This window comes from Trachemys scripta, chromosome 1, assembly GCF_013100865.1.
Source record: "Trachemys scripta elegans isolate TJP31775 chromosome 1, CAS_Tse_1.0, whole genome shotgun sequence".
Taxonomy (NCBI): domain Eukaryota; kingdom Metazoa; phylum Chordata; order Testudines; family Emydidae; genus Trachemys; species Trachemys scripta.
In genome coordinates, this window is record NC_048298.1 from 53,375,922 (window position 1) to 53,400,463 (window position 24,542).

At 39.6% G+C, this 24,542-nt stretch overlaps 1 protein-coding gene across 6 annotated transcripts in view; it reads right to left on the bottom strand.

Annotated features, from left to right (window-relative positions):
- Nucleotides 1-11,038: 11,038 nt before the first annotated feature.
- The window catches only part of PRICKLE1 (prickle planar cell polarity protein 1), a 120,834-nt gene continuing 107,330 nt past the window's right edge, over nt 11,039-24,542 (bottom strand). For all 6 annotated transcript variants that reach the window (XM_034769710.1, XM_034769727.1, XM_034769717.1 and 3 more), the window contains 7 exons: nt 20,086-20,268; nt 17,886-17,999; nt 16,950-17,087; nt 16,255-16,458; nt 15,461-15,647; nt 14,438-15,301; nt 11,039-13,365 (listed from right to left, as the gene is read on the bottom strand). In XM_034769710.1, coding sequence (XP_034625601.1) covers nt 12,506-13,365; nt 14,438-15,301; nt 15,461-15,647; nt 16,255-16,458; nt 16,950-17,087; nt 17,886-17,999; nt 20,086-20,217 — 2,499 coding nt within the window. In that variant the 5' untranslated portion in view covers nt 20,218-20,268 and the 3' untranslated portion in view covers nt 11,039-12,505. The remainder of the gene's footprint in view (nt 13,366-14,437; nt 15,302-15,460; nt 15,648-16,254; nt 16,459-16,949; nt 17,088-17,885; nt 18,000-20,085; nt 20,269-24,542) is intronic.

The following is a 24,542-nucleotide window of genomic DNA, read 5'->3' on the forward strand; positions in this document are numbered from 1 at the left end:
CTGGGCCTGGCCTCATTAATTTTATACATATAGACAAACTGCTTGGCCTCCAGGGCCCTATGACCACATCCTAAATCAAAACATTCCTCAGCTTTGGTTTCCAGGGTTAGATCATCTTCAGCCCAGGATGCACCTGTTATGAAAAAGTATTCACAGTAATGTATACATATTGTTGAACCAGACTCTTCTCCACATCTGTCTCTGGGTGAACATATACTTCAGTGGCAAGTTTTTGAAACTATTTCAGAGCATATTCCAGCCTCTTCTTCACAGAATGAGGCTATGGCTCCTCCTCAGTTATCGTCATTATCTAATAAGTCATTTTGAGACTTGGTCCACTGAATGGCAGAAGCTTTGGAGATCCCTGTTCAGACTGCTCAAGAAAAAGGACATAAGTTACTGGACATTTTGCATCCATTTCTACCAGAGAGGTTGCCCTATCTATAAATGTTAGAGCCAACCCCACTCTTATGGTAGACTCCAGCATCTAGACCACCCACTGCTAAGAGGTGAAAACAGGTATCAAGTCCTTTCAACAGGCTTCTAAGATTTCTACACACGTCCTTCTCCAGGGTCCTCAGTAGCGACAACAGCACACAAGAGAAGTTGAAACATTAGTCCTTTAGTACTACTCCAGAGGAGAAGGAGCCAAAAAAGATTTGACTTTTTGCCTTCAACTCTGCATAACTTGATAAAAGGGCCTGATAGTTTGCTATGATTACCTTATGTGGGACAAAGTTACTGAGTATCTTGATAAATATTTAAATTCCTCTAAAGTCTGACAAAAGTTCATCTACGAATGGTGAGTTAATAGCTAAAACCTTCCTATAAGTCCATTATGCATTATGCTATCTTATCTGATTGGAGGCAACAAGTACTATGCAACGTGCGTGATGGTTCTGGTCTTCTGGAGGTTCAAACTATGTTGGAAGACCTTCCCTTTGGAGGGAATCATCTAGTTCAGTTCTAAAACTGAGTCATTACCTACACTGAAAGGCACTTGTACTACATTACTGTCATTAGGCATCTACACTTCCAATGTAAAAAGAGAGACAAGATGGGTGAGATATCTTTTATTGGACCAACTGTTGTTGATGGAAGAGAGAAGGTTTGGAAGTTGGTCCAATAAAAGATATCTGACACACCTTGTCTCTCTCATATCCTGGGAACAACATAGCTACAATAATACTGCAAAATACAAAAAGAAGCATACTCAAATGAAACAGCCTGTCACTACTCCTTTTAATCATCCTTATCAGAGAACAATGGATTTTTTTAAAGAAGAAACAACGTATTCATGGAAGATCTTCATGGACATCAACTTCAACTGCTGCTAAGACAGGCTTTAAAAAGTTGTTTGATGTGTATACAGAGAACTGTTAACCAATCTTGGAGGGTCTTTTTTCCTACCTTACCCTTTTTCGGGACTATTTATATTATTTCCAGGAAGCGATGGAGTAGTGTCACCAGCAGCAGATACTTATTGGAACTAAGTCAGAAAGGTTATTCTGTTCAATTCCAAGACATTCCCACCTTCTGTTTCAGGGACCCTTTTCATAAGACTCCTTCACATAAGATGTTGAGTGTCTGTTGGCTCTTGGTGCTATGCAGGAGGTTCCCTCCCCAATATCAGAGAAGGAGATCTGTTCCCGATATATTCTAGTCCCCAAAAAATTGGGAGGCTGGTTGGACCAGTATTGGACCTGAGAGTTCAAATTTCAGTTAGCCAGTTCAGATTTAAAATAGTAACCCTGTTCTCCATGCTTCCTTCCCTAGATCCTCTAGACTAGTTTGCAACTCTCAATCTACAAAATGCATATTTCCATCCATCCAGCAGAAAAATATTTGCCTTCTGTAGTGGGCAATGCACATTACCAGTACAGGGTGCTGCCTTTTGGATTGTTGATGGCTTCAAGGACTTTCACAAAATGTCTGGCTGGGGTACTGGCACATCTCAGAAAGAAATGTGTTTGGGTTTACCCATATCTTGACAATTGGTTGATAAGAAGATTGTCTCCAGAGCAGGTGCTAAGCAGTGTCCAGTACCTCATACATCTGTTCTCCAGTCTGGGTATGAGTGAAACATGAAAAAAATCATTTAAACCCAACAAAAAAAGATAGCACATACTGGGGCTCTACTCAATACCATGATGGCTCAAGATAGCTGCTGCAGACCAGATTTGACAATATATTAAAGTTGATCAATCAACTGCAAAACAATCTATGTACTATAGCAAGGATATGTCTCTGGTTTTAGGTCACACAGTTCATGTACTCTGGTGACCTGTTCAACAGACTGGATCTTCGTTGTTTTCAGGGGTGCTTAAGGATGGTCTATCACCCTGCTGTTCTCAAGACAGACATGCAGATACACATACCTCAAGAAGTTTTGAACTCCCTCAACTGGTGAAAAGATCCACATCAGGTCTGCAAGGGAGTTCTGTTCTTCCCAGCATTTCCCAAAGTCAGTAGTGACCAATGCTTCAATATTGGGGTGGGGAGCCCATCGCAGCAACTATATAGTATAGGTAAAGTAATCTCTGATTTTAATTTAAATCAGTCCACTCACCTTCTTTTCCCCAAAGCCTCATTCAGCCGAGGGTGAGGCTGCCTTACGTACTCTAAATGTTCTCCAATCTCGGTGATTTACTTATCTCGAGCAAAACCATCCAGGCAGTGCCTTAGGCTATTTATTTCACTTGCCAAGATCCAAGGGTCAAGCAGTCTGGACTCAGAATCTCTAATTGGGTGTCACATTGCATAAAGTTACATTTTGAGGTGGCCAATTTAGAACTCCTAGGCCAACGATCTTGTGCAGGAAAGCAATAATTCCATGGAATTGGTGTATCCAGCACACCATAACACTAACTGTAGTTCACCTTCCAAACATAAACAACACACTGGCAGACCATCTACTCAGACATTTTTCTCATTTTCAGTCAGTGGGTTTCTTGCCATATAGATTTGTTTGCAACCCAACAGAACAAGAAATGCATTTGTTTCATGGGAAGATAAAGACCGGGTTCTCAAAGAGATGCCACATTAATCCCCTGGACCCAGGGCCTGTTGTATGCTTGTCCTCCCATTCCTCTGATCCCTAGTGTGTTAAGGAAGGTCAAATAGGACAAAGCCTCAGTCACCGGCCCAAGCAATACAGAAATCAGAAATATCTTAGTGACACTTCCAATATCTCTACTTCTCCTACCAGACTTAATTACCTAAAACAATGGGACAACATTTCATCAAATGTTTCATCATTCAACATTTATACCTCACAGCTTGGAAACTGGCTGAAGAATTGTCCTGTTGATGTACAGAGCATATTGATTCAGAGCAGAATGCAGTCCACAAGGATAAGATATAATGCAGAATGGAGGTGTTTTTCACCCGGGGCTTACCAACATAATCTTTCCTCACAAGAGAAATTCACTCCTCATATCCTTGAGTATCTATCAAACTTAAAAAGTTTGGTTTGTTGCTATGCTCATTATGTGTTTATTTGACTGCTATCGCTGCACATCATGCACCAATTCAAGATCATCCAGATTTTTCCTCATCCTTCAGTTAAAAAGTTTGTAAAAGGTCTTCTGAGATATTTTCCTCTGCTAAAACAACTCCCTCCATCTTAGAATATTAATGTGGTCCTTATCAGTCTGATGAGACCTCCATTTGAGCCATTAGCCTCATGCTCGTTACTCCATTTCTCTTTGAAGATGGTATTCCTAGTTACATACAGGGTCTGTGAATTGCAGGTTCTTATGGTGAAACCCCCATGTATGATTTTCACAGGGATAAAGTTTCACTCTGGCCATACCCTAAATTTCTTCACAAAATACTCTCTCACTTAACTCCCATGTCACATTCTACCAGAGTACAGGTTACTTCTGCAGTATCTGTTAAGGCAGCGGGGAGCCTGTGGGCCATGTCCAGCCCATCAGAACTTTTAATCGGACCCTTGAGCTCCTGCTGGGGAGCAGGGTCAGGGGCTCTCCGCGTGGCTCCTGGAAGCAGCAGCATGTGCCCCCTCCGGCTCCTACGCCTAGGGGCAGGCAGTGGGCTCTGCACCCTGCCCCAAGCTCCGCTCCCCACCCCCCAGCTCTCATTGGCTGGGAACACCTGCAGGTGGGGGGAGCATGCTACTTGGAGTAGTATACAGACTTTCATTAGCCATTACTCTTTAGTTCAGGCATCTCATTCAGGTGCCAAGTTTGAGAGGGCTGTGTTGCACTCATTTAATTAGGCTCGCAGTACCATCCCCCATCCATACATGCTACTTGGGACTCACCAGAAATGAAAGACACGTAAACAAGCACTTGAAGAAAGGAAAGTAAGTTACCTTTAGTAAATGGAGTTGTTCGAGATGTGATGTTTACATGTATTCTACGAACCACCCTCTTTTCCCCTGTCTGTCGAGTCCAATAGCCTAGCCTTGATAGTGGTATCGGAACTGAGGGTCGGCTGGTTGCTCCGCCCCCTCCTTTACACCCACAAGGGGGCTGTGGCTCAAGGTCGGCAGGGGAGCAGATTCAACCAATGGATACTGCTGGCTGAAGCATTCCAATCTCAAGTGCATGGGGTGCATGCATGCCAGAAGTGGAACACATGCAAACACCACGACTCAGAGAACTCCAATTACTAAAGATAAGTAACTTTCCTTTAGGTCAGTGGTTCTCAACCTTTTTGGGCCCAGGACCCATTGTGAATTTCCATTGTGAACCCTGTCACGACCCAGGAAATAGTGTAGGGGTGTAGGCCCTGGGGTGGTTTCAGTTGGAGCCAGCCTCCAGGGATTGTTGGGTCCTGCCTGGCACGCACCCCAGAGTGGCGGCTCCTGCAGTTCCTGTGCTGTGGGGCTGGCTGGGCTTGGCTCTCCACTCCAGGTGTTGCAACCTCCAGGGTTGCAGCACCTCTTGGGTTTGGCCCCGCCCCCTCAGACTGGACCAGATTTGTGAATGGAGTTGTGACCTGGCTCATGGGCCTACCCAAGCTCCTGTCATCATGACAGCTGGGCCAAACCTGAGTGGTGCTGGGACCCCAGAGGTTGCAGTGCCTGGAGCAGGGAAGCGAGACCAGGCAGTCCTGTGGGACAGGAACCACAGGAGCTGCCACGTGACCCTTTGAATTATTCTGGCGAACCAATTTTGGGTCTTGACCCTCAGGCTGAGAAACCCTGCTTTAGAACCTTTTCTTCCCCATCAGAGGGGGAAATTAAAGCCAGGACTCCCACATCCCAAGTGAGTTCTCTACTCACCCTGGCAATTGTGTGTGGAGTGCGACAAGTGACTCATTCTCACAAGAAACATCTTAGGTGTCTAAGCCACTTGACTCCAGGAGAGGAGTTTGGGGGTGTGGATCTCAAGTAGAGCTAGACACCTCTCTGCAGCCCACACTTAGGTGCCTAATGCAGGGAGGAGGGGTTTAGAATACACCCCTCTCCTTGGCTAGCTTAGGTGTGCTTTTATGGACTGCATTCTTATGCACCTTTTCTTCCCATGCGCTTTATGGATACCATTGTTGTTCCAGTGATTTTCTAGCTTCTAAAAAGTAAGAAGGTGTAATGCCAAGTTTCTTTGTGGATCTGGGGCCTTGTCTCCATGTAGGAGTATGTAGAGATCTTAATCATTGTCCAGATTGAGTGGCTGACCTGAGCACACAGTATTTAGTAGAACAGGAGTCAGCAACGTTTCAAAAGTGGTGTGCCGAGTCTTCATTTATTCACTCTACTTTAAAATGTATTACTGGCCCACGAAACCTTAATGTTTTTAGAAGGTCTCTTCCTATAAGTCTTTAATATATAACTAAACTATTGTTGTATGTAAAGTAAATAAGGTTTTTAAAATGTTTAAGAAGCTTCATTTAAAATTAAATTAAAATGCAGAGCCCCCAGGACCCAGGCAGTGTGAGTGCCACTGAAAATCAGCTCCCATGCCGCCTTTGGCACACGTGCCATAGATTGCCTACCCCGTAGTAGAAAGTAGTCCAAAATCTCCAGAAATGAAGCCCTAGCTTTACTGAAAAAACAGAGGAAGAGCGTTTTGGCAAACTTCTGTAACATCCTCTACAGGCTTTATGTCTCCTTATGCTCCAAAGATTGCTTTGGACCTCTAGGAAGTCTTACATTAGTAGATTACTCCTGGGGGAATTATGTGCCAAAAAAATTAAAATTCTGCACACAATATTTTAAAATTCTGCATATTTTAATTGTCAAAATAACACTATATAATCATGTCAGTTTCAATTATTTTGGTAATTTATATCAAAATACCTTACTATGTAAAAAAAAATTCCCCCAGGAGTAGAGAGTTAAAGCAACTCCTACAACAACCCAATTCCTGTTTCTCTTTCCCCTCCCCTCCAAGCCCAGCTGCACGGCCAGACACCCACATTCACTCTCCCCAGAGCCCAGCCGCAGGGCACCCCCCAGCCCAGACATGCACACCTCCTGCTTCCCAGAGTCCAGCTGCAGGGTCCCCCCCAACGCAGATATTCGCAACCCCTACCCTTCCAAAGCCTAGGGATCCAGAGGGAGAAACAGCCTGGTGCTGGGTCCCGGGCTTGTGTGGAGTTTCCTGCATGACACCACCTTCATTCAGGGCATGCTGGGAACTGCAGCTGCCCAGAACCCTCCAGTTCTGTCCCCACTCTCCCTGACAGTGTCTTCTATTTGTGAGCTGTGTCCAGAGGCCCCTAGTGGCGGACAGCAGCTCTGCAGCCCATTTCTGTGGGGAGGGGGACAGGAAATTCTACGCAGAACATTATTTTTTGCACAAATTCTGCATTTTGCAGTGACACAGAATTTCCCCAGGAGAAGCATATGCGCACACAGTGATACTACACCAAGTAAAATTGTTCTCTCAGTTTTGGTCTACACCATTTTCTAAGCAACATGATTGCAGAGATTTTAAAATATACCTTTCCATTTTTTTATGTAGTCACTTGCTCAAAGAGGACTCTGTCAGCATGACAAGCCCTAAGTAAAGATTTTACGCCCTGGAACAAAGCTGAAAGTCTTGTTTCAATGCAAATATTTAAGATGTATCTTGAACACAGCACTCAGACACTGAACTGCTAATGCTTGTGACACTGCAACAGCCAGATTGCCCTTAAAGTATTTCCAAACCGACTAGAAAAAAGTCTCAATTAGCCTTTTAATGGAGTAATGCCAGTGCCAGAACATGGCAATTATTGAGTGAGCCATCCCTTGTCATCCAGTCCTAGCTTCTGGCAGTCAGAGGTTTAGGGATACCTAGAGCATGGGGTTGCAACCCTCACCATTTTGGCTAATAGCCATTGACAGACCTATCCTTCATTAACTTATCTAATTCTTTTTTGAACCCAGTTATAGTTTTGGCCTTCACAACATCCCTTGGCAACAAGTTTCACACATTGACTGGGTGTTGTGTGAAGTACTTATGTTTGTTTTAAACCTATTAATGTAATTGGATGACCCCTTGTTCTTACTTTGGCCAGGGGTAAATAATTCCTTATTCACTTTCTCCACACCCTTCATGATTTTATAGACCACTATCCTATTCCACCCCATTAGTCATCTCTTTTCTAAGATGAACAGTCTGTCTTTTTAATGTCTCCTCAGATAGAAGCTGAGCATTTTTGTTGCCCTTCTCTGTGCTTTTCCAGTATGTTTTTTGAGACAGGGTGACCAGAACTTGACACAGTATTCAAGGTGTGGGCATACCATGAATTTATATAGTGGCATTATGATATTTTGTGTTATCTATCCCTTTCCTAATGGTGCCTAACAGAGTTAGCTTTTTTGACTGCTGCTGCCTATTGAGTGGATATTTTCAAAGAACTATCCACGATGACTCCAAGGTCTCTTACTTGAATGGTAACAGCATGTATAGTTGGGATTATGTTTTCTAATATGCATTACTTTGCACTTATCAACATTAAATTTCATCTGCCCTTTTGTCACCTAGTGATATCCCTTTCTAACTCTTCGGTAAGCTTTGGACTCAACTGTCTTGAGTAATTTAGTATCATCTACAAACTTTGCTATCTTACTGTTTACCAGTCTTTCCAAATCATTTATGAATGTTGAACAGCACAGCTCCTTGCAGGACCTTGCAATTTACCACATTCCATTGTGAAAACTGATCATTTATTCCTACTCTTTGTTTCCTGTCTTTTAATCATTTACTGATCCATGAGAGGACCTTCCTTCTCATTCTATGGTTGCTTACTATGCTTAAGAGCTTTTGGCGTGGGACCTTGTCAAAAGCTTTTTGAAAGTCCAAGTTCACTATATCCACTGGATCACCTTTGTGCACACACTTGTTGACACCTTCAGCGAATACTAGTAGATTGAGGCATGATTTCCCTTTACAAAAGTTCTTTACAGGAGTTTCAACAAATTTGCTTAGAACTGAAGTTAGGCTTACAGGCCTGTAATTGCCAGTACATTCCTACAGCTATACTCTTAAATATTAAAGCGTGGAATGTCTCTTCATAGAGATTCTATGGTACAGTTTGAGTCATTTAAGATTTTTACTATATTTTTCCACATATAGTGCTACTTCCCCACCAGCGTGACCTACTCTGTAATTCCTATGTATTTTGTAGCTCTGTTAGTGTCTTTTTGTTTCAATCTGCAAAAGATTTAAACCAAAAATGTTCACTGCTTGGACTCTAGCTGTTTGGTTAAAGTAGCAATGCATTTGCTTGCAGTGCGGTAGTCTTAGACTCATGCAACACAAATGGTTGCCTAGATGACCACCCTAGTGTACTCCAAATTGTCAAATAATTTGCTTAACTGTTTTGAAAATCAACATTCTTCCATATCCTCAGAAAAAGTGCAAGACTGGTTCTAGTTTTCAACATGCCACATTTTTAGGGATATTGTATAAGGAACACCTGCCCTATTTTATTGTTTAATTAAGTTTGGTCAGGTGGTCAAACCCATAGGCATTGGCATTTTATGTATGTTTTAAATTAATTTTTTTTTACTAGCAAATTTCAGTATTCACACACAGAATCAGAACTTGAAGGGACCTCGAGAGGTCATGTAGTCCAGTCCCCTGCACTCATGGCAGGACTAATTATCTAGAACATTCCTCACAAGTATTTGTCAAACCTGCTCTTAAAAAACTCCAATGATGGAGATTCAACAACCTCCCTAGGCAATTTATTCCAGTGCTTAACCACCCTGACAGGAAGTTTTTCCTAATGTTCAATCTAAACCTTCCTTGCTGCAATTTAAGCCCATTGCTTCTTGTCCTATCCTCAGAGGTTAAGAAAAACTATTTTTCTTCCTCCTCCTTGTAACCACCATACTTAAACTATTTTGTCCCCTCTCAATCTTCTCATTTTTGTCAATCTTCCCTCATAGGTCATGTTTTCTAGATCTTTAATCATTTTTGTTGCACTTCTCTGGACTCTCTCCAGTTTGTCCACATCCTTCCTGAAATGTGGTTTCCAGAACAGGACACAATACTCCAGTTGAGTCAGAGCGGAGTAGAGCGGAAGAATTACTTCTCGTGTCTTGCTTACAACACTCCTGCTAATATATCCCAGAATGATATTCACTTTTTTACAACAGTGTTACACTGTTGACTCCTATTTAGCTTGTGGTCCACTATGACCCCTAGAATCCCTTTCCACAGTACTCCTTCCTAGGCGGTCATTTTCCATGTTGTATTTGTGCAACTGATTGTTCCTTCTCAAGTGGAGTACTTTGCATTTGTCCTCATTGAATTTCATCCTATTTACTTCATTTCTCCAGTTTGTCCAGATCATTTTGAATTTTAATTCTATCCTTCAAAGCACTTGCAACCCCTCCCAGCTTGGTATCATCTGCAAACTTTATAAGTGTATTCCCTATGCCATTATCTAAATCATTGATGAAGATATTGAACAGAACTGGATCCAGAACTGATCCCTGCAGGATCCCATTCGTTATGCCCTTCCAGCATGACTCTGAACCACTGATAGTGACGGACTGGAAACGGTTTTCCAACCAGTTTTGCACCCACCTTATAGTAGCTCCATCTAGGTTGCATTTCCCTAGTTTATTTATGAGAAGGTCATGCGGAACAGTATCAAAAGCTTTACTAAAAATCAAGATATATCACGTTTACTGCTTCCCTCATCCACAAGATTTGTTACCCTGTCAGGTTAGTTTGACATGATTTGTTTTTGACAAATCCATGCCGTTACTTATCACCTTATTATCTTCTAGATGTTTGTGAATTAATTATTAATTATTTGCTCCATTATCTTTCCGGGTACAGAAGTTAAGCTGACTGGTCTGTAATTCCCTGGGTTGTCCTTATTTCCCTTTTTATAGGTGGGCACTATATTTGCCCTTTTCCAGTCTTCTGGAATGTCTCCCGTTTTTCATGACTTCTCAAAGATAATTGCTAATGGCTCAGATATCTCCTCAGTCAGTTCCTTGAGTATTCTAGGATGCATTTCATCAGGCCCTGGTGACTTGAAGACATCTAATTTGTCCATGTAATTTTTAACTTGTTCTTTCCCTATTTTAGCTGCTTCTGATCCTACCTCATTTTCACTGGCATTTGCTATGTTAGACGTCCATTCACCACCGACCTTCTTGGTGAAAACTGAAACAAAAAAGTCATTAAGCACCTCTGCCATTTCCACATTTTCTGTTATTATTTCCTCCCTCCCCGCCCCTGCCGCCTCATTGAGTAACGGACCTACCCTATCCTTGGTCTTTCTCTTGCTTCTAATGTATTTGTAGAATGTTTTCTTGTTACCCCTTTATGTTTCATGTAACAACAACAAAAACTTCCGCCTGTGGTTAAGGCATGCAGCATTGTAAGAGGTATATATGTTTATTGTAACTAAATCAAAATTGCTCTTGATATACACGCTAGCTGAAGGGCAGAAATTGAGACTTCCTACATACAGTACATTTAAAATTCACTGATGGAAAGAAGCAGCTTTTAAAAGATTTTTGCAAATCCTGTTCCATACACAACCCCAACATTAACTGTTCTCTAATGTTGGGCAATAACAAAGGTTATTTAAAAAAAAAAAATCCACAGAAGTTGCATATTGTTGTACTAATATATTCCAGGTTTGTGTGGTTTTTTACATTTATACAGTTTACATTTTGCTTGACCCATAAATAAACATTTGTAAGATTACAAGGGCCATAGTTTAGAGAGCATTTACACAGCCCTGCCATGCATACAGAGCTTTTAATATCTAGAAGAGAAAATTAAGCTTTGGCTCACTAAGTAATACAATTTTGAATGTTTCTAAATGTAAACCCTTGACTAAAATACAAACAATCTTTTCATCCATAATGTTGCTGTTAAACACCTAATAAATCTAGTTTTGTATTATAACAAACTTCTTGGAATTCAGGGATATAAAAATAATCAGTTTTTAAATCTTAACTGTACAATATGTACATTAATATTTTCACTGTTAAATTATGAATACATTTTAGTCTATGGAATACTACATTATAAATATCAATGTGTTTTCAATTTATAATTGCAGCTAATAATACGTTTAAAATCTGGACTAATGAGTTCCAAAAGATACAAATCTGGTCCTAATCCTTTCAACCCTTTTGCAAGTATTTGCAGATAAAGTAGTTTCATTGACTAAAAAGAAGACATTACTTGCACGTGTAAGGGTTTCCAGTGTTAGGATACTGTTCCCCCCCACACACACCTTTTTAAAGATGTTTTTAAGGAAAGCCATACTTTGTATTAAAATGTCAGTTACAGCTACGTGCATGTCCCACAGTGAAACCATGCTAGTCAAGTTCTAAACCAGCTGAACCTTGATGACCTTAATTAATAAAAAATTGCATTGAAAGGGTGCCTGGAATTCTTAATCTTTTAAAGAAGTCTGGGCCATTTACTGCTTCTGTATGATAGGACGATGGCTGCAGATATTTGAAATGTCATTTTCTGATTTGCCTCTTTTTACTGGAGGTTCTGTTCCTTTAAAGGGCTGGCGCACACACAAATGAAGAATGGGAAAGCTGCAGATCAGGGTTCAAATAAAATAAAAGCAATAGGTTAAAACTCCAGTTTGATGTGTATAAATAGGCAAGCCAGGGTATGATTGTTCTAATGAAAATGGGAGGTTGCAGGGAAGGAACACACCACAGAACCCTCCCTTTTCCTCTCGAAAGGTAAAAACAAAGATATTGCGGCCATCCGAATACGTAAAGCAACAGTGAAGGACAAGCATTTTTTTATCTTCAGTTCACTCTTATTGCACCCTCTCTCATATATTTAAACAGGAATGAATGTCCAAAACAATGTTTATGTCTACTCAAAGTCTGTATGAAAGACTGTAAACTGTAATAAGGAAGTAAAACTGCAATGTTTTGATAACCACAGCATATATTATGAAAACCTGGCAATATCTGATAATTGGAAGAAATGACATGTCTGAATGTTAGTTTTACACTGTAAACACTAGTAAGGTGATCATTTACAGACTGTAGCTACAAAGTTTATATGAATGTGTCTCCATGGCTGTTAGACTTAATGGGTTAAGAAATTATGCAGTTTTTGCCTTTATGTCCTTTTTTCTTCTTTGATTTGGTTGTCCTTTGCCCAAACTGAGAACTGGCCAGTGCAGTGCTTGGACTGGAAAGGTCATCTGTATAGTATGGGTATCTCAGTGATCGTGGCTGTGGAATTGGCTGTCCAAGAAAATATCCTTCCTCTTCAGAATCAGACGATGATGACGATGAAGTTGAACACCAAGAATCTTCTTCCTCACCATACAGTCCAAAAAATTTATCAACTGCCTGGTTCCGCAGTGCATAATCAGACGTAGCATGTGCATACTGTCCATAGAATTCTGTGTTTTGAATGTATGCTTGAACCTCATGAGGGCTTTTATTTTGGATAAATTTGCCATAATCCTGAGGTGAGTAAAAGTGAAGTCTCTCTTTTGGAGAGCATCTTCTTTCTGTAGTTAAATGAAGTGTATTGTCTGAACGAGACTTCCTACTTCTCCTGCGACGATGCTGATGCCGATTCCCACGTTCTTCAAAATGAAAAACACGCCTACGAGTCCTTTCACTCATTGGAGGTTGGCGAATTTCAACACTCTCATAATCCCCATTGTCAATAACATCATCTGAAAACTTTACTTGTTGTGGTCTAGACTGGGATTTGGATCTTCTAAGTACAGGCATGTGTGCTGGCTTTTCTTCTGGCAACACCTTTTCTTGACATAACTCTGAGCTTAAACTCTTTAAAGACTCTGCACTCCTGTGGAGCATTGAAGAATTTAGAGTTCCCATATTGCTCATTTTCTCACAGTCCTCTGCCTCCAGCTCCTGGAAAGTTTGCAAAGAATAAAAAGATGGCCTTGATTTGCTTTCTCCATCCACTGAAGCCCCTAAGGAGGGGAAAAAAAAAAAAAATCAGTTAAACATAATCTGTGAACTTGTAATGAAGTGTGTTGACTCAAAATATTAAACTTCTAATAAAGGTTTATGGAGTAAACATGGCTTATCATTTATTCTTTGTGACTTTGCCTTAAAGGTGAACTTTAAAGTAAAAACATGTTCTTGTGCCATTTATTTCTCTGAGATGTATAAAGGCAGCCTGAAAAGTCTTTTTTTAAATTATTTACATTGGCAATTCAGGACTTAACTATGACTGATTAGTAGAAAACTAGTGACATTAGGACATGAAGAGTGAAAGGAATTTTTAATTAGTCTGTTCAAAACATCTATTGAACTCCGATGCCTAGTAAACACTTAAAAAAAAAAGTCTGTTAAAGATTCAGCATCCCACACCACCTGCTTAGGGTTGACAATACACATTCCATGTTTCCAGGAATTCTTCCAACAAAGTCAGGGAATACCAAATGTGACAATCTGGATATTTCAAAGGTAAAACAGATTGCAAAGGGTGGGTAGAATGGCCTTATGTTTACAGTGTAAAACTAACGTTCAGAAATGTTATTTTTTAAATCATCCACTCAAACATTCTCAATACATATAAAAGCAAAACGTGAAATAAACCCATTTAAAAATATTATTTGCAGTTCGCCTTTAATACCATCATTATAGACTGAAAAGTGTTTAGTTTTTTATTTTTCTTTAGTGTATGAATTTGTTAAATATTGATACAAAAATTATTTGAATTGGCAGGTTGTGTACCTAAAGTATAGAGTGCAAAACAGTTCCTCCAGCAAAAGTTGATGACAGCTCTAACATCTCAAGTGGTGTGGATTTCTGTGTTTCTCTTGTAACTAAAGGAGGAAATAACATAGCCAGATTCTGCCCTCAGATACTTACGTGTCTCTTTCTTCAGGGGAGGTTGGAAGTATGTACTTCAATTAAAAAAAGATAGTTAAGGGTCAAATTCTTCCCTGAAGTCTTTACATACATTATTACTAATTTGGGATAAAAAAAAAAAAAATCTTCCTAGGAAAATGCTTACTTTTCCCTATAATCAATTACCTGTGATGTTAGACAAAGCCAAGGAATCCATTGAATCTCGAACACTTTGCTCTTGTTGTTTCAGATCAGACAAACGTTCTAATGAACCTTCATACCATTGTGTCTGGTCATGTTTGTATCCTGAAGCCACATGTTCCATATCTAACTCTTGGATTTTTCTACTACTGGCAGGGCCTGGATGGCTGCCATATGCAGAATCACCTAAACCATCTTGTGACTGGGCCCAATACATGTCTGCCTGATATTTTTTACTTGCCAGGCTTTGATTATTTTTTTTCAAATCCGACTTGCTTTTAACAATATTATCAGAAATCCAGTGTTCATTTGATGTAACATCTACTTCAGCGGGCTGCTGAAAGAGGCCTTTATCACCAAATTTTAGGAGGAGTTGAGTCATGTAGTCTTCATGCTCAGCCCACTCTTCAGGGTCTTCGGTCATTTCCTGCTCTACTCTTCCTTTCCAAAAATCTTCATTCACAAAGCCTGCTCCTTGCCTTGAAAGACTTAAGTCATCCATCTTGCGAGAAAGAGTATCATCAGCATTGCTAGAAAGACCAGGGAATTTGTAATTCAGTGCTGGTGACAGTAGGAGAGACTGTCTGCACTGGTCAGCTGACCGGCTGCTCTTTCCCATACGAACACTTCTTCTGGAGTCTCTTGATCGTGCAGACTGAAATGCAGAATCAGATGAGTCAGAGGCATGAACGTCTTCTCCCAAACTACAAGTTTTTGAACAGTAAATTTGTCCTTGCTTGGGAAGAAAAGGACAACCCAGCAGAGAGGCTTTGCACTGAGCACAAGAAAAACAAGTCTCCGTGGCATGCCAGTGCTGTCCATCATAGGTCATCTGAGCATGGTCAACACCTAGTAAAGAGTCAAAAGAGGGACTGTTTAGTTTATGGCTAAAATAGTTAAAAGTTACACACGCAAAACCTGAAGCTTTTTTGGCTTGTGAATTATGTTTGTTCAATAAAATACTCACCACCCTTGTAAAATGTTAATACTTAAGAAGGAGATATTTACCAATGTGTTCCCCACAGGTCTCACAGTACTCAGCATAAAGAGATTCAAAACACCCACAGCAGAATGGACGTCCATCCTTCATAATGTATCTCTGTCCACCAAGGATAGTGTCACACTCAAGGCAAGAAAAATGCTTCATATGCCAATGGCGACCCTCAGCTTCTGTGCACTCATCAGCAAAGATGATCTTAAAAAATAAAAGTAAATTTTTAGGCAGGCATTAATAATACTTGTTGGATTCATGAAAACTGCATGTAAAAAAGGAACTTATTCCTTTGATACAGTTAACAGACCACCAATTACATTTAAAGAACTACATATTAATTCAGCAGTACTGTCAATCTGAAGTATTAACTGATCAGTTTCAATAGTTAAAAATACAAGATTACCTGTAGCAGCATAGCTAAAACAGAAGGCTGTCACATTTGCTAAGTAAAATGGATATATATTTTTAAAAAGTAGGTAAGTTGTCATAAAAGTATTCTGGAATGTGTACAAGTTTTCCTTGTAACTCAGTCTTTAGGTTTCAACTCTAATCTCAGATACACAGATGTGTATCTTGTAAAAGCAGCTACATCACGCTTGTCCAGTATCTGATTTTACAAGATCTGTTTGGAGACTGGAGAGGTTGTTCACATCTACATATGTGATAGTAGGATACAGTCTTTGTTGCCAAAGGGTACATATTAGTATTCAAAAGTTGTTCATTTAATTGAGCAAGGGACATGACAATTTTATCCTATTAATGGTGGATTCTGCGGAAGCATTGAGTTTAGTAGAAAAGTGTTATTTACCTCATCACATGCTGAGCAACGGGGTTTGAGAAGTTCAGCATGGTGTCTACCACAGTGAATTTTTCCATCTTGGTAGAAGTAGATTAGGTCAACAAGAAGCTCATTACATGTAGAGCACACAAAACACGATGGATGCCAGCACACTCCAGGTCCAGCTCTTGAAGCAAACACTGCAACTTCACCTCCATTTACTTTTGTACCACACTAGAAACAACCAAAAAAAGTTAATATGCTTCCATTGCAGGAATACCAGCCTTTGGAGTTATTTTAGTTAAATCAAAACACCAAGCCCAATACATTGTTAAAGTTCTTATTCCATTTTATATAGCAAAAGGGGCAATTCTAATAATCCTGGATTGTACACAATTCTGATGCAGAAGTAAATTTTACTCATATGCACTTAGTTGGTGTTTTCTTCTGTGTATTAAACAGGCATGGATTTAGTACAACAGCCAGATGGCTACAATTTGACTTATTGCCTACTCTGAAAATTGTTTGGTATATCCACACCATGTGAAAGAATTAAATCTAACTTTTTAAAAAATAAACCATTATCTTCTCTCTTCCTATGTGGAATTTTATCAGTATTACTGAGTACAAGCACAGACAGACAAGAGCCTATATGTAGCATCAACAAACACATAAGGTCTACAGTGTTGGTACAGCTAGTTTCATTGCTACTGCCACAAGGTTACCTGTTCACAGACTGCATGCATTACTGCTCTTGAGAGCAGTTTAATAGTTCCTCGTCCCAATGCCTCCTTCTTACGCTGAGCGCTAAACATTTGTAGTTCCTTCTTCTCTTCTTCACTTAAAGATTGACAATATCTCACCTTCAGCAGAAGAGACAGTACATGCTTTAGACACCAAGCTACTGGTTATTTACTTCTTGGTAGTAACTAAAATATATTTGATAAATATCAACATCCCTGTTCAACTCCTTCCTAAGATTTCCTTTATATTTCCTACTATATATATATTTTAACTCCTCCACATGTTACAACACCAGATACGCAAAGAGAAAGTTTTTGTGAATTCTTTGTTAAAGTATTATAAGCAAATCAATAGTGTGCTAAACTATTGCTATCTAAAAATAGAATTGCTGCCAAATTATATTTGTTAATGTGTTTGGATGTATGGTTTTTGGATTTGCAGGCGATAACCATACAATATATACTGCAGTATACACAAGAACTTAAGCCCTGACTCCTTTTTACAAAAATGATTGTTACTTCGTCTTCTACCCTAAAATACACAGAATCATGTCTAGGCTTCAAACATTTTACTGCCACAAAGCATCCTTTCTATTACAATGAAATCTCAGAAATGTGTAGGTTCCTGTTAATTGGTGGGTGGTTGCAAACACTATAAAACCAACTTGTGTTAAGTTTATTGCACTGACTGCCCACCATCTTAACAAGAGAAAGCAATGACCTCCTAGACAGCTGTTATCTGAATACAACTGAAATGAACAGCTAAACAATGGATTTGACAATGTACACACTATGCTATCTTTATGGGTTAGATGTCATTGCATGTGACATTTTAGACTTGTAATATGTCCACAGGAAGATAATTCTTCCTTCTTAAAAAGAAGCATATAATTAATGGATACATGGCCACATAGTTACCTCATTATCATGGGGTGGCAACTGGTACAGAAGCTGTTTAATTCTATGTTTTTCTCCAGGGCTGTTAATGTAAGGGACCTTCTCCTCCGGCAAACAGGCAAAGTATAGCTGTACCTGAATAGGAGGTATTAAGAATTAAGACCAGAGGGGTACACATGACCCAAACATTGTAAATGTCCTTCAACCAGTGCCTTATCTTAAGTCTCATTTACAAAGGAACTAAGATATGCTACATTAGATCTGTGACAGCATTTGCATTCCTCTAGGTAATATGAGGACCAGATGAGCTAACGCAGCAGAACTAGATTGTCTCTGCTACAACTAGCGCCCAGCTGCTGAATTGCTTTTCTGGAATGCAATTTGCAGTGACAATTACGGGTATCATAAATTATGCACATTTAATGCTATCATTATTTCCACCCCCTTTAGGTTTGGTCAACAAGCCTGCTGAAATTCCAAATTTTCCTCTGCAGTTTACCACACAAAAATGTGTGAAGCTGTACTAATAACTACTACATAAACAAATTTAATTTGCTCAGTGCATTTTACACATTGCTGAGACAAAAGCTGTTTTGTAATCTCCTGCTGATCAGGTTCTTCACAAGTATCAGCTTTCATTGCTACCATGTGAGCTTTTGGTAAGAAGCTAAAGTCATCTTTCTCTTGGGAGGAGGAGGTTGGCTCCAGCCACATTTCAACCAGATGCAAATTCACTTTGAAATTTTCACAGGGTTTTTGCGTTTGACCAGGAAAGCAAAACACAGTATGCCTTCTTGAAAGTCTTCTCAGGCTTGACTTTATTTCATCTTATCAGTAGAAACTTAAGACAGGAAAACTGTAAAGAATGCGATGACAAAGCCCAATGGCAAAAAATATTTTTGTGGAACAACTACAGATTTATTATTTTTCCTGTACAGTTTCCAGCTTGTCACAAGGCCTGAGGCTATAAATAAGAGCTGATTGTTGCAGACAATATTATCTGCTATCTGTATTTAAATGATGCCTTGGTCAATCACTTACTAGGCATTTTAGTTAAAACAAATGAAAAAAGAATCACTACTTCCTCAATCAAGTTAAGTGGAAAAAGTAGTACAAATTACTAAGGTTTTGACACAGAACTGAACATCAATGAGTTTCAATTAAGTTTACTTTTAAGTCCACTAACCAACAGACTTTCTTTGCAAGGAACAAAGCAGAACATGCAGTAAGAAGGAAACTTCTAGGGTTAATTTGCTCTATGCCCATGTCTCACATAATACTAATCAAAATGCCACTGATGTCGTCATCTGTATGAAAATATCTTTAAGCCTGTGGTACCTAGAATGAGTGATTTCTGATGCATTTCCCTTAAGAGTTTACAGTAGCTTTTAGCTAGTTGTTCCCCCTTCCCCATGTCCCTCAAGGTTGTTTAGTGTATTTAGTTTATGATAAAAGGATCTTCCTTAAAGATGGTGCATCATATATGGATCTTCGTGGGTTGTTATTCTTAATTTAATCATGAAGAGAACGTCTATGGAAAACAAAAAGTAGATCTTTTGCTCCTCATACATCAGCAGGCCACCTGAACTAGAGATGCTCAGCTCCCATGACATGTTACACATAGTCTAGTAGTCACCCTACCCATTTATACAGGAATAACAGAACTCAATGCTGGTCAAACACCTTATGAATCATCTATACCAGATCCTGCAGTACTGTTGCTGGATCTTCTTTTTAACTAGAATTTTATTTAAGAACCTATTTTTGAACATTTGATCAACATAGCAACTTGCTCTCTTAGCAATTAGTGTCACTGTCCTATTTCCATTACCATTATTTTCTTATCCTTAGAAAGGTTTCATTTTCAGTTTTAGGCAGTTTAGTTGAGGAAAAACAACCATCCAAAACAAAAAATGGAACAGTCCTAAACTCCTCTCCCCTCCAACTGTAAAAGTCAACTCCAGAAGGCATGCAAGAGAGAAATCATTGCGTGAATTAAGTGGCAATATGTACAGTTAAACAATTATAAAGCAGTGCCAGAAATAGTTTCATTTCATTAAGATAGGTCATTTAAAAAAAATATCTGCTAAAACACACTTAACTTATGTCTTATTAGGAAGCTATACAACAAGTCTTTCATCAGTGGCAACACATGATATTTATAAGAGATGAAATTATAGCTATTTTGATTATTTTTAAAAATAAGAATCTCAGTTCCTACCTGTTCTGGTCTAAGACCTGGCGGAACCCAGGTATATTCTTCCAAGGCACAGCCAGAGTCATCATCGGATGTTGAGCTTCGTTGACACCCAAAGGTAAGATTGTTAACTTTTGGCTCCATCTCCAAAGGCATAGTGTAGTGTGCAGTGTCAGCTATTCAGTTGCAGTTCATCAAGAAATTGTTCTGAAAAGATGATATTACAAAAGAGTTAACAAAACAGGAAAAGCCTCATGGAAGTGATCTTGGGGCAGGCGTAGAAGGGCATCAACCAAGTTAAATATTTGAAATACTATTGTGGCAAAGTGATTGCTATAAAATACATCATGAAGGGGAGATGCTTCTATTGATACGTCACTGGGAATTTAGATTATATGCATAGCATGAAATACTGATCTTTAGTAAAATTAATTAGTGTCTTCGCAAGACAATCGTCCTGACCACCTGTGATTAAGAAAACATTTCCTCCAACAGTATAGCATTGCACGATTAAACTGCATTTACATTCAGAATTTCAGGCAATTATCATTGGCCTAAGTGCTGATGCAACTCCATGGATGCTGGATCATGCATAGAAAATTTTACCAGCATGGTACTTAAGCCCTCTCAAATCAGGTCTAAACATCACAGCAGTATAATACACCTCTACCCCGATATAACTCTGTCCTCGGGAGCCAAAAAAATCTTACCGCGTTATAGGTGAAACCGCGTTATATCTAACTTTCTTTGATCCGCCGGAGGACACAGCCCCCCCCCCCCCCCCCCCCCCGGAGTGCCGCTTTACCGCGTTATATCCGATTCGCGTTATATCGGGTCGCGTTATATCGGGGTTGAGGTGTACCTGTGGCTGGACAAATTACCAGTCCCACCATTGCCAATATCAAAGAAGTTGTACCAGTGCTAGACCAGTGGTGGAAGAAGGACTTAAATTCTCATGGCAGACAATGCCGTAGGTACAGTATCAGAGTTTTTCCTCCTTCAAGCATCCAACGCAAATGGCAGTAGACATCATTTAATTACTATGTATCCTTTTTGAAGATACACATTTGTCGTAAGCCATTGTTGAGCTAGTCCATACCTTCCTACCCTCACAAAAAGATGAAACTGACTATTCCATTTTGCTATTGCTACAATACTAAAAGGTTCCAAAACAAAAATCATGAATAATGAAGTTTACGCATGCCTTGAGAATTTATCCACTAATTTTAGCCTACTGCTAGTTAGAATAACAGAGTTATAAATCCTGAAAAAACATTGTTTTTTAGAGATGCCAACAGACTCTTATTTCTGTGCACAGCAGCACTGTAATAAAGATTGCTTACATCATAACTCATTATTCTAAGTACAACAGTAGATCTCCTATCCAAGCCACTGTAAGAACTGCATATTTTCACAAAGCATGTCAGATGTTAAATAAATCCCTAAAATTTTATTTCAGTTTTTGTTGAAGTGGTAAACTTAGTAAACCTGAATAAATTAAAACTAAAATTAAGTTATATCAGTGCATATTATAAAGAAAGGTAAGTGTTAACATGAAGGAAAACCTCTACATTTGCTATTTTGTGCAGTATTTTAAAACAGCATGCATGCCAGAAGGCAGAGCTTAGCCCAACCAACCAATAAATTTGACTTTACTTCACCCTTAACAAAAGTAAAGATGACCTCATTTCCTTTTCTACTGTTCAGAGTTTGTGACCTTTTAAATAAGTCATCATTTTAAAACAGGTGCAGCTCATTCATGTCTTCAATGTAAAAAAAACCTTTATGAACATCAGTGCATTCATTCAGTCCTCAATTACTAGTGTTAATGAAAGTCAGGAGCAATTTAGTGTGGATATTATATTGTCTTGAATATTACTGTTGCTAAAACAAGTAACAAAAAAGCAGTGATCATCTATTGAATAAGTAATTTAAAAAATGATCAGTAGGTAGATCTCAAAGTTCACTTTGGGTATCTAAAATAAATAGATAAACATCTTATCTATAAACTAATTTCCTTTGAAAGCAGATACAGAGGAAATAATTTGTCCAAAGAAAATTCCTTTCTCATCACGTTAGTGGAAATAAAATCATCCAGTACAACAAGAGCAATAATCTAATTTTAGATCTAAGGCTATGTCAACCCTACAAATTACTTTAGTATAATTTATGTCACTCAGCGGTGTGAATAATCCACACCCCTGAGCGACATAGGTTATACTGACCTAAGCACCAGTGTAGACAGTGCTATGTTGGCCAGAGAGCTTCTCCTACCAACATAGCTACCACCTCTTGCAGAGACAGTACTTAAGCTGACAGGAGAGCTCTCTCCTGTAGTCTTAGCGCATCTTCACCAGAAGCGCTACAACAGTGCAGCTGCATGGCTGTAAATGACGTAGTGTAGACATAGCCAAGATCTCTTCCTATTCCCATAAAGCAACAGGCAAGAGGGATAAAGCTGGGAACTCAATGTTCTGGTAGCTACTAAAGATGCAATTGCTACTTATGGTTGTAGTAGGACTGTGATGCCCATCTTGATCCCTAGCACAATTATAGGTGTATCCAAATAAGTCTCAGCTGTGAGATCAATGTATCATGTTTACGAGTCACACTTAAAGTCCAAGTCATTTTGGAAGGTGATCCAAGTACTAGATATACACTACTTTAGAATATCCTTCTGAAGAACTAATGAAATTAAGTGAGATGTTTATTTGAAATGAGGTAGATCAGGGATTGGCAACCTTTGGCACGCGGCTCGCCAGGGTAAGCCCCCTGGCAGGCCGGACCAGTTTGTTTACCTGCCGCGTCCGCAGGTTTGGCCGATCGGGGCTCCCACTGGCTGCGGTTCGCTGCTCCAGGCCAATGGGGGCGCGGAAGAGGTGGCCAGCACATTCCTTGGCCCGCGCCACTTCCCGCTGCCCCCATTGGCCTGGGACGGCGAACCGCAGCGAGTAGGAGCTGCAATCGGCCGAATCTGTGGACGCGGCAGGTAAACAAACTGGCCCGGCCTGCCAGGGTGCATGCCAATCCCTGAGGTAGATCATATTTTTAAAGTGTCATTAACTACTTGAAGTCTGACCTAAAATTTTCTACTTCTCACTTATTACTGTATTATATACATTAATGTGTTTGTCAAACTGTCACCTTTCAAAACTTAATTCTGCTTAGTGACCCATAAATAAAGGAGTCTACTTTTTTTTTTTTTTAAACAACAGTTTCATTAAGCAGTTATTGTTGGACTGCACCATGGAATAGCAAGCCTAAAGTAAGTTTCATATGAAAGGAGTAACTACATCAGCAAATATACTGAAGAGTGCAGACAGTATCTTTGCTCTGGCCTTCAAACTCTTAAGCTAGAACAGTAATTGGATATATTCAGCTTTGTAACTAATCCTGTTGATTCAGAAATAACAGGGAAGATGAGTAGCTGCTCAAAATATTACTGGCTCTCATACAGTGATCAGATATACAGTTATCAGTACACATCTACTCTACCATGTAGATTTTCTTAGACTGGCTGTCAGTTTTCTAAAGGGTGAAATTGTTGCTTTGTGCCAGAAGATGGGATCTGCCCAGTGCTCATCACTGATTCCTCTAGAACAGTGGTTCCCAAACAGGTTCGTGAACCCCTGAGGGTTCGCAAAGTGTTACAGGGGGTTCTTGGGGAAAAAATTCCCTAATGGCAGACAGAGCTGTCCCTAGGGATCCCCAGCAGCATCGAGCCAGCAGCCCAGAGCCCCTGGACTTCCAAGAGCTAAGCAGATCACACCGAGGAGATTTAAACTTCAAGACTCCTTATAAGAAATGGAAAGGGAGGTGAATATTTTTTGCTGTTTTTAAAATTAAATAGGCAGCTAGTATTGTTTTTCAAATTGTTATGAAGAAGAAGTTTAAGCTTTGTTGTAACGTGCGTTGTTTGCCTGGACTGCTCAAGACCTGAATGCTTGTGTAGGAGGAACTCTTTGAGTTGGCTTCTTAAATACCTTCATGCTGTTTCACATCTGATACTCCTTGATGAAACATAGGAGCCTTGTCTTATAACAGGCTCATTCAAAGTGATACAAGCTACGAAAGTGAGATCTTGGAAGAGTGTTGCATTTTCAAAATGTAATAAAAATATTGTAATGATAAATAATAATTAATAGTAAAAAGAAGAACAGGAGTACTTGTGGCACCTTAGAGACTAACAAACCTCATGAAAAAACTCGTACAGAAAATTTGTTAGTCTCTAAGGTGCCACAAGTACTCCTGTTCTTCTTTTTGTGGATACAGACTAACACGGCTGTTACTCTGAAACCAATAATTAATAGTGTGTAACAAACATGTCATAAAAACAAATTTTATATTTCCAAGATCACTGCTTTTATCATTTATACTCAGGTAAAGGAGAGAATGCCGGGAAGTATTCATTTTTAGGAGGGGGTTCACAAGACTTGACCTTTTAGTGAAAGGAGTTCACAGGTTGCTAAAGTTTGGGAACC